This window comes from Synchiropus splendidus, chromosome 12 (genome assembly GCF_027744825.2).
Source record: "Synchiropus splendidus isolate RoL2022-P1 chromosome 12, RoL_Sspl_1.0, whole genome shotgun sequence".
Taxonomy (NCBI): domain Eukaryota; kingdom Metazoa; phylum Chordata; class Actinopteri; order Syngnathiformes; family Callionymidae; genus Synchiropus; species Synchiropus splendidus.
The window spans coordinates 16,280,987-16,292,341 of record NC_071345.1 but is presented as its reverse complement, the minus strand read 5'-3'; the positions used below and the strand labels follow the sequence as shown (position 1 = coordinate 16,292,341).

The 11,355-nt window shown below is 43.2% G+C and overlaps 1 protein-coding gene across 4 annotated transcripts in view; it reads left to right on the top strand.

Moving 5' to 3' along the window:
* Window positions 1-11,355, top strand: part of macf1b (microtubule actin crosslinking factor 1b) — a 29,510-nt gene that overhangs the window by 1,174 nt on the left and 16,981 nt on the right. For 2 of the 4 annotated variants that reach the window (XM_053880931.1, XM_053880927.1), the window contains exon 1: window positions 8,645-8,936. In XM_053880931.1, the coding sequence (XP_053736906.1) occupies window positions 8,907-8,936 (30 nt within the window). In that variant the 5' untranslated portion in view covers window positions 8,645-8,906. The other 2 variants (XM_053880930.1, XM_053880928.1) reach the window with 2 other exon arrangements.

The following is an 11,355-nucleotide window of genomic DNA, read 5'->3' as shown; positions in this document are numbered from 1 at the left end:
AAATACGCCTCCATTTGCAGTATTGTGAAATAAGCTGCGGGATATGAGTGAGGGATTTAATAGAAAAGAAAAAAACGTGCATCACAAGTCATAGCTTATTGACGTCGTCCTGCCGCTGGACAGATTGTAACCGTGTCACCTCTGTTCAGGGGTGAACAGGAAGACTTGAGCCAGTGGCACTACGAGTTCAGAAGCCAAATCCGAGCTCTACGACAGTGGCTCGAGTCCATGGAGATGAAGCTGCCTCTTCTGGAACCCAGGGTCAGTTTCCTTCGTCCACCTTCTGCCACCCATTCCATTCCGCCTCATTCCAGACCTCCATCTGCGTCACATATTACACACACAGACAAGGACAACTGAGGGTCAACTGGAAATCACAAATACACCGCCATTGAATTAATATATGATTCATGACACTTGTCAATCGGCATGAATTTTCAAATGATTACGTCATGATCCAATGAGGCATTGTCTCACGCAGGCTTCACACGTATTCAGTCTAGTTTGAAGGGTGAAACTTCATAAAACAGTTCCCTCATTTTCAGAGCTCAGTTGGTGGCGCTTTGGGTTTAAAAACTAAAAGATTTTTACACATGACAGCGACCTCTGAAAATTGACACTGTTTCATGAAACCCCTTCAACACATCACTACTGTCTCTATACATGGGGCACAATACAGTTAAGGAAGAAATGTGGTTATTTAGAAGCAATATTGTTGCGACTTGTGCTCATGTACGACTTGTACGTGATGCGCCTCGATAATCTTGATTCTGTCACAGCGCTGTTGGAGAAGGTTGTTCTCCAAGATTTGTCTTCCAGAAATCTCACTTAATCACAGGTGGAGCTGAAGTTTGCATGTGCAGACAACAGATGAGTGATACTTATTCACGTCTGCATTTTTACTGTCACCGGTGAAATAAATGTACTGTTCCGTGTCACAGTTGGCAACGATGAACACAAATGACTTTGCAGTTTGTGTTGTGCATCATGCAACAGATTTTGTAAAGTGAATTTTCCCCCAAAAAAATGCGACTTATACATGTTTTTTTTTTCTTTTCATTCTTTGACCAGTGCATCTCATAGTCTGAAAAATCCACTAGATACAGTACCTTTTTAGCATTTGATGTGTCATTGATAGCACTGATCCCAATTGGACAGCAGATGGCAGTAGTGTCAAGAACCAGCTTGTACAGTACTGAAATGAAAATATCAGGGGTGTAAAGTTGCTGTAGATAGTAGTAGTCCTACTGCAGGTCATGACTGTCACTTTTTTAAGTTTATCAGTGCTCTTACAGGAGAACCTCGGGCCTTTGCATATAAGTTCACATAACTTGTGAATTTGAAAAATGTGAATGTTACACAGAGTCAGTTATTATTTTGTGATCGCCCTCTGCTGCAACAAATACATTTCTGCTGCACTGAGGGCAGACTGAGGCTTGTAATGTCCATCCTACTCGGGATGTACCTTAGAAACACTTGTGGCCATGATGCACTGAGGTCAGGTGAGGTCAGGTGAGACCTGCTGTCTCGACAGGTTATAAAGAAAATAAAGTCTTTGTATTGTGACAGTCAACTTCTGTCTCCTTGGACTAGCTTTAAACACAATGAAAGTGGCAGTGACGAAGCACTGGGAGATATTTCGCGACAGATACGGAAGTGGTCCTCCTCCACTCCACTCCTGCAGGGAGGCTTCTTTAGGCCACATGGGGACAGAGGGGCTGGGGGAGCAGGCTCCATTGTGCCTGTTCTGGACAGAGAAGTGCTTGGCACTGAGGCCCTCGGCACACATGAACGAACATGCTGAAAGGACATTAGACTCAGATGGGAAGAAGAAGCAAGGGGGTGAAAGTGGAAAGGAAAAGCAGGATCTTTACGGTAACTGTGCCCAGATCAGACTTTTATTGATCTCTTGTGTCATATTCAAATATTTATGTGGCAGACATGTCACATGCTCGGGTGGTTACTTGGAGGAGGTGAGCTCTTCATCAGTCAGGACTGTTTCAGTTGAAGGTTATTTACTGAAACTGCGACAAAAAGTCTGTAAAAACATTGTCAAGATGGGGAAGTCATAAATTACTTGACAGGCTTTGTGCCACTTCCACAGTGAGACGTGACTTAATGGCACAGTCTTTCACTCTAATGTCTTTATTGTGACCCTAAAAATTGCTTTCACCCTGATTTATTTCGCCACTCCCTTTAAGTTAAGGGCTTCAGTCAAGAGGGTGAACTCGCGTGACCTTTCTCTCCCTCTTTTTTTTTAGGTATTTTATGTGGTTAAAGAAGGTAATTCCCAGCTGAAGTTCCACATGTGAGCTGCCGGGGTTTGTCTTGTCTGGACACTGGGCTGCGAGGTTGACCCCTCGTGAGTGTTTGCGTGTCTGTTTTTCATCTGCTCCGCGCCTTTATCACGCTGCATCCGACCACAGACCTTTGTCATGTTAATGGTGTACGTCTGCAGCGCTGCCGGCTTCAGTGCGGGCCGGAGGGACTTGTTAGTACGCCGCATAAATGAGTACATCCAGAGCCCCCTGCATACAGACCCTGTCACAATACCCAGGAGAGCGATACACCTGCTCCTGAAAACAAGATGTAAACTGTTTTCCCATGAACACCGGGAGTTAATCAACCAGTCACAGCATCATGATGGGCTTTGTGTTTTTCACCAGGAGGGAAATTTTTATTGATAAGGTCAGACCTTAATTTCACAGAGGCTTTGCTTCGGTTCAGGCAGATTCGTTTGATCGGAAAGTGCCTTGAATTCAGGCTGACAACAACAAGCTTTACTGCAGGGAGGACACAGGTTCCGACTAGGGGTGAGCTACTTGGGGTGAACCTGGAACCGACCTGTCAAGGTGCCTCAGTTTCCCATGCTGACCTGGGTTTCCTCCTTCCACCCACCCAATGACACACTCAGAAGGAAAAATGCGTTGTGTGATTTTCATTTTCATTTTTTGTTTATTGTGATTGTGTTTTTTGGATTTGTAACGTAATTTTGTTTTTTTTCAATTTAACTTATTATTGTAGGGGATTTTGTTTTTTGGTTGAGCTTTTGCTTTGATATTTTTCTTTATTGTCATTCTGTGTTTGTTTTTTTTTTTGTTTTTTGGTTTTTTGGATTGTCAAATATACTACATATAGTGATATATTTCATGCCTACAAACAGTATCTAATGAACTAGTGTTATATTCAAGACTAGAGCACATAGACCAAGACTGAGACCGAACAGAACAACAATACACAACAAGTCCATTCAAATGAAAGCATTCAGTTCTTGATTTATTTTGAAAGAACGACTACTGTGACTTTTGATTTAGGAAATAAATGTGTGTGTCTATCTGGCTATTTAAGCGTATGCTTCAGTATTCAGTTTGGTCTTGGTCGCTCTGACCCCTGGTTTCAACATGATCTTGACTACAACACTGTCATGAACACCCTGAAAATAGTGCTTCAGAAAAGCAGAACTTTATACACGATCAATAAAAAAGCAGAAATGTCTGCATTCTGACAAGTAGCTTAATTTCAGTGCCCTCTCCTCTGAGGCGTCACCTGCTCAGGTGTAATGGTAGCCCAGGTCGCTGTGATGTCTAGAGTCTCATCTTTCTCTTGACAATAGGTCAGACTTGTAGCTGGCCAGTCGTACAGCTGCACTACTGAAGCAGCTTATGGCATCTTTGGCAGTGAGGGCAAGTCCTGGGCAGCAGATGGTGGTGCTCCATAGTTCGCAGGAAGATGGCTGTGTTGTGTGGACGTCAGACAGTATACCAATGATATCGAATCCCAAGTCATCACCAACTGTGGAAACTTCACTCCGCACTTTCAAAGCCAGTCCAGTTCTTTTCCTCCATCAATATTCTCTTTCTGTGAGCCAGAATCATCAAAACCACTTGAAATATTCCACTTTAGGTGTGTTCATAATAAATGAGGTTCACCGCCTGATATACCAAAATATTGAACAGATCCAGCATGTTCTATTTTTTGAGACGGGTCTGCACCAATCAAAGCTGAATGTACTGCTAAATATTTTAGTTATTTACCCCGTTTTCTTGGATTTGGAGCTGCTTTGAAGGGAAAATTTACATTTCGCTGCCACAGCTTCAAACGTTGTAATGGCCTTACAGGAAAAACATCCATTGTTTGTGATTATAAGCTATTTGTTGTACAATAAACAGGAAACACTTTAGATTGAGGAACAAGTATAAACTATGAATAAACTTCTTTCTTGTTAATTTATAGGTCATACTAAGTAATAACACTGTAATTCAGGGTGAACTTTCGTTGACCATGGTCAAATCTTACAGCTTTACAGGAAAAACATCCATTATTTGCGATTATAAGCTATTTATTGTACAATAAACAGGAAACACTTTAGATTGAGGAACAAGTATAAAATATTAATAAACTTATTTCTTTTTAATTTACATTCATATTCAGTAATAACACTGTGATTCAGGGTGAACTTTCGTTGACCAGGGTCATATCTTACAGCTTTACAGGAAAAACGTCCTTGATTTGCGATTATAAGCTATTTATTGTACAATAAGCAGGTTACACTTTAGATTGAGGAACATGTATAAACTATTAATAAACTTATTTCTTGTTAATTTACGGTTAATACTAGTAATAACACTGCGATTCATGGTGAACCTTCGTTGACCACACTAAAATCTAGTCAGTATTAACAAGACACTATACTTTATAATGGTTAATATGATGCAGATAGACGTATGAATAAGTAGTTACTTAGGGTAATAAATGTTCTCTAATCTACAGTGTGACCAAGAAGCATTATCAAAGAAAAAAAACCCTGAAGGCTTTAGTGCTCGCTTCATTGCATCTAGTTTGTAGTTGGGATGTAGGTGGACAAGGGGGTGTTTATACTGTGGAATATATTTGTTTACAGAAGGTTGGCAAATGTTTCTTAAACACTGTTGCTGTGGTCCTTTACAGTTTATATGGTCCCTTGTTTACTGCGTCGTATTTGTTTGGTTTGGCAGGCAGAGGCCAACGTTTGCTCACTGCCAAGCTACTTGTAACATGTCACTTGGTATGTACATCACATTAAGGAAGAACAACAAGAGGTTGTCTTCGGATCCTTCCACTCTCTCAAGTAAGCCGAGGGACACAACCTGCTAACGCCTTGATCCAGAAACAAAAGGTTGTAGACCACGTTCTATTATCTTCTTCTCCGGGATTCTGACAGCACGCAGACAAACCCCGGCCCCTCTGAAGATGTCATAACCTCGCGGCAATGTCGGCTGGTTTCCTTTGCCGTCATTCACTTACAAGACGCCTGAATCGGGACAGAAGCCAGACGTACTATCAGAGTATGTTCCTTTTCCAGCCTCCTGCTACGCCCCATTTAATTAAATTCAGCTCAGAGGTTTTGCATAATCCTCCCAAAAAGGTCTTCTGGTGAAGGCAAATACACTCTGGCATCGGAAAAGTCGACCTACGGCTGCGCGGCCGCGGATTTTCATCGCCGACTGAACTCCTCATTCCCCGAGCCGCTAAATCCTCCTCTGGTCCATGACTGTGATTTCCAGTATCCAGGCGCTAGTCTGGCCCCAGCCACGCAGCGGGGAAGCCCACTGGCTTTTCATCCACTCTTCTGGGAAGCAACCTCTTTTGGTGATAAATGACGGAGTGTATGAATGGTGCTTGTGATTTTGCCCTTAAAAGAGCCCCCCGCCTCCCCCACCCCCTTTTTTTATGTCTCATGAAGGGGGCTAATTACCATGTTCTGTGGACGAGCCATTGAGGTCTTATTTGATTTGAAGGCAGCAAAGAAGATACGGGAGGAGGGGGGAAAACAAGGCCCTAAAATTAATCCGTTTTTGTGTCTGTGCTGCTCTGACACAGGAACCATGGCCACATTAATGCTTCCAGGACTGTCGGGGGAAGCCGACCTTTATATTTAGAAACATTGTTGAATTAGTCTTAGTCCTCAAGTACACCAGATATTGCACGTTACTTTAGTGATAAGTAAAGTCGTCGGTTCACTTCAAGGTCTGGAAACTTTCTATTTGTCCTGCTGGCTCTTCCCACTGATAAGTAATGTTGCAGTGTTGCTCTGGCAAACTGACTGAAAGGCCAGGAAGGTTGGAAACATTTTTAATGCTAGAGTGATGAAACAAGTTCTGCTGCTTTGGCTTTGGGATATAAAAAGAGAGAGGTAGTGTTTTGCCCAAATCATTGAAGGGGCTGGATGATACTCAAAGCAGAGGTCAGGTGTCACAGTTTGTCTTCCCGACAATGTGAATCATCCTTCCTTGCTCTTGGGTCCCGGAATGTTGGTCACTATTGTCTTTTTTTTTTTTTTTTTTTCACGAAAATGTGCTTGAAGAAACTGCCATAGTTCAAGATCAGCTCAGATGGATTTAGAAGTGAGACAACTTGACCTTACGCTGTATTTTCTCATGCTTTTAAATATTCTGATTGTTGTTGGATGTTGGAGTGCAACACAAGGACATATTCAGAAAGATATTGCTCCTTGTTTCACTCAAGAATCCTACAGTGTACGTGCCTTCTGTACATACCAGTGTTAGCAAGACTTAAACTACATGTAGGTGAGATACACAACTTTATTTTGGTGTGACTTGCTGATGGTAAAACTACACATGCTTCCTTTTTTGTAGTGTAGCTACTAATTCAAGTGGCCAGTAACAGGAAATATGTATGTATTTTTTCAAAGACGCTAAGTTTTTCACACGCACTAAACCCTGCTTCTTAAACAATGACGTAGCTAATATATGTTTTGGGTAAATATTATCGTGGTGCATTGAGTGTTTTAATGTAAAAACGCCTGTGATTTCATTGGTTTGATGTGTTGCTAAATGTACTGGCGGCAAGATGCGCATTCGGAACATCCTCCAGTTTGTTTTCATCATACAGTCTCGATGCTGGACCCCGTTTTTAAAACTTGTTCGGAAGTGGTGTTGCAAATCCATGCGCTTTTTTATGTCGGAACACACAATTCACCGACCTTTGTACGACGTCAACTGCACTGCTGGATCTGCAATTTATGTGTGTACAAAATCTATTTCCTCCTAAATTCAGAAGGTGGAGCTTGTATCCAGGTGTGTCAGATCACCAACAACAGTGACTTTGCATATATGTACTGACAGTCTTGTGGATTTTGGCTGTGTGCATGCACAGTAGATTTGAAGGTAATTTTTATCAGTTCCTGTGCGGAAATAAGTGAAAATAGATGTTTGAAGGTATTAAAGTGGACGGCCAACGTGTGGCCCTCAGAGCCTCCATATCTTAATCCCATTTAAACTGCTTACAAAAAACAGCTAGGATGGTTGAAGAGGCTGTTGTGTCTTTTTAGATAAACACTGCTGATTTATTATCTCGGCCAAGGAGGTTGTGTTTTTGACACCGTTTTATGTTTGTATGTGAAAGTTGAAAAGTTACGGACAATATATATATATATATATATATATATATATATATATATATATATATATATATATATATATATATATATATATATATATATACCTGTACAGTTAAATTATAACTGTACAGGTATCATTTTAATTTCAAATAAAAGTATTTATTCTGTAAGAATGATAACCCAAATCCAAATTTGAACAGTGCATTTATACTGTAAAATGTCTCACTTCCATGCTTAACATTTTGAATCCCATAAAATAATACACACACATTTAATTCAGATATTTGTGTTTTCATGGTGCGAGAATTAATCGGACTGGATTTTGTGAGTGCATTATGCTAATCGGTGTTGGGCGCTGCTCTGTGCCTTGGGTTGACAAAAAAAATCCCAAGGAGAATAGATTGATGTGTAAATTCAAGTTGACCTAGATATTTACATCCTCTTACCGTCTTATTGACACAAACAATGTGACTTTGGATCCAAAAAAATTTGACTTAGTGAAATGAATTTTCCCTTCCCCCTCCCCAAACCAAAGACACCTCTAACAGGACTGCGAAGAGTTTACCTCAGGGTGGGGCGGAAATGCATTAAAAGTAATCGGATATCTTTTACAGTAATATGTCCTCTTTGTTGCTGCTCCGTAGACTGCTGGACTGAGTCAGAATGGGGAAAGTGGGGAACGCAAGGGGGTTGGGGTGAATGTGTGCGTCGGATGGGTAGCAGGGTGGGTGTGGGTCTTTTGAAGCCTGCACTTCTCTTCCTCGCCATCGAGCTGGGGAATGGGCTGAGGCAGCTGTCACTTACCATGTGAATGTTTCGAGGGCGGCCAGGGGTCTTTAGAAAAGTCTTTTTTTTGCCCCCCACTCTCCCCATTTTTCAAGCTGGGGCAGGATGGAGTATGGGTGATTCAGTCGGACTCAGAGGAGGGGCTTTGTGGTAGGATAAGGGGGAGAAAGGGGAGCCTGAGTAGGTAAAGGGGGCACTTGCCAGTTACAACCTGATCTCCAGCGCCGGTGAAACTGTCACCCCTTTTGACGTAAAGCGTTGCACTGACCTCCCTGAGAAAGCTGCTCTTGGCTGGGAACTGTGGGATTTTAACCGAGCCACTGGAATACATTGTCTCCATTCGGGTGCACTGTCCTATCGGCGGCGTTAACAAGGAAGAAATTCCTCTATCTCAGCTCCCACAACAAAGAAGAAAGAGAGAGGAGCAGAGCTGGTGGGAGGAGAAGTGAGGGGAGGGGAGGGGGTGCGCCGCGAGAGGAGAGCAGCACATTGTTTGCCGGTGACTGTGGGCAACGGAAAAGCATGAGTTATCAGGGCATGTGCGATTTTGTTTAGAAAGTGTGTGCAGGACAGAATGCGTGTGTGTTTGTGTGCACCGAGCCCCCAGTTGGGTGTTGGAGCTAAGGCCATTCAAAGGATGCTCAAACAAAGATTTTTTTTTTTTTCCCCTCGCTCTCCTTTTTTTGAATGGTGATCGAGGCCTGGCCGGATTCCTTTACTCATGCTGTTGGCTGTTGGGCTCTGCTTCAGGGTAAGTGTGATTGAATACTAACCGCCAAAAACCGCCACCGACGCAGGATGTACAGTTTTGTTGTGGACTGTTCTCCGAGGAAGTTTCGGGCAAGAGAGGGGACGCTTGACTTTTTGTGACATACATTTGCTTGAGGAGCAACATGTGAATGAATGGATCATGTGAGTATGTTTATTCTAGATTTCCGTCCGACTAGCTGAAGCCTAGACGTCACACAGTGCTGTCAGTCTAGACGCCGCTCTGTTGGATGGGTCATAACCATGAGCTGTTTCCTCCCTAAGATGTTATGGGTCTCCTGGGTGGATGCACAGCTGCCATCCTTCATTAGGGACCACTTCCATGATTACCACTTCAGGACTTCACTTAACAGGAGACCCCCAACGTACCAGGACTCTCTCAAGGAAAAGATCGATGAGTGTCGTTCTTGCTACTCACTTTAATCGTATATATTGAGCCAGTGAAGTAAAGCAGATATTCCGAGGCCGGCACGATAATGATATTATACATTTTAAGCACAACATCCTGTGGCTGTAATTGAATTTATCAAGAGATGCACTCCTCGTACATTTGTTTCAATGGAAAGCTGAGACTGGTCCGGATAAGACGCAACCTTTACCAGGTTATGGAAAGGTAATGCCATTTTCAGGTAGAATGGATGACTCCCACTATTCACAACACATTCTCACTTCACTATATGTTGACGTTGGGACAGGGAAGGGTTGCGCTTCAGTCAGGACAGTAAACGCCTCAAAAATAGAAACCTATCTTTCAGCTTTGTGGCGTTTTATTCAAGCACGTGGCCGTTACTGCACCTTGATCAACTGCATGAGTCACCCTGCTGGGGAGTGAGATCACAACTGACCGCACATGAGGAGTGACAATCGGAGGAGGCACGCCCTCGCCGCTGAATTTTTAAGGCATGTGGAGACTGGCTCACTGTGAAGCTAGGCAGCTAACCTGGTATTTATTGATCTCGACTCAGGGATCTCTGTGATCGTACTTGGTGCTCCCCGGAGGTTTGACCCACTACCTCATCTGCCGCCAGGAGACCGGGCGTGAGCCATTACTCGCCTAATGCACTTTGAGGCTTCGTATCTCACCCCTTAATTCTTCCTTTATGATCCTACACCACCACACAAATTGCCGAATTTTGATCAAAGGGTGGCTCCCTTACACCCTCCTCAGCAGACTCTTTGTGTCTCACCTCCAGCCAAGGTAAAGTTGCCTGCTCAGCATGTCTCCAGGCGGCCCATTTGGAATCCCATCCCAAGTCCTTTTTCGAAGGCGATTTGAAAGCAAGAAAAAACAGTTTGGGTAACTCAGCCTAGTAAATTGCTTCTTTGTTGATCCATATTGCGCCCCCCTCAGAGCTATAGACACCAAGCATGACCTCAGTTGACCTGCAAAATTAGAGCGGACCCGTCTCTGAGCAGAGAGCCGACCCCGACAGGAACCCTTCCTGTGATGCCCTGATGGGCTCACCTCAGCTCCTGCAGACCGGGATAATTACATTCACCTTTAACCCCTGTCAAAACAAAAGCCGTGGAGCAGGCCGACTTGTTCCGAGACTGTCATTTTATGACGGAGCGCTTTGAAGAATCTTATATTGATATAAGGGATTTCCTTTGTGATTCCAACGTGTTGGCCCATTTCGATTCATGAAATGATTCAAGCTTTTCTTACCCCGCCACCCACTTGGCTACTTGGCCGATCCCAGAGAATTGAGGCTGAAATTTTTATGGCTGTCATATCTGATCACATCCTTAATGGGCTTCCCAGAACTGGGTAGGAGTGAGCTGGCGAGGTGCCACTGGGTTCGGGTGCCAGGATCAACAGTGGGATCCCCCACAAGCCTGTCACATTGATTTCTATGCCCAGAATATTTCAGCTGGGGATGCGAGCCGGTGGTTAGCGGGTCTGTAGGGACAAAAGCAATGGACATCCTGCTATCTCCGCCGCAGCTTTTGTCAAGGACAAGGGGAGAGCTACAGTGGGACTCTTGCAAATGAGAAAGTTGGTTTTAATTTGGTGTGAAAGTAGGTCGAGTGAGAGCAGAACAGTGCAAAGATGAACTGTCAGACCCTTAAAGAATTGAGGAGTTGTTGGAAATAATTCAACTGAGAGCAAGAAATAGTTCCATTTTTGACGTAAAATTATATTTCTGCTTCATTTAAGCTTTCATCTTGATTTAGCTTTGCAGTTAACAGGGAAGAAATGACCTACACATGGACATTCATGTAAGCACTGCACTACAGAGTGACATTTCTTTATTTGTCATGTATGTATCCTGAAATACCATCGAACAATGGATAACGCATACGGCAATGTCGTCCGGGAAGGGATTATTTTCTTCTACTGCTGACATTCATTTCATGAGATCTGATGATGATGATGACCCAAAGCCCCATTTGTCTTATTT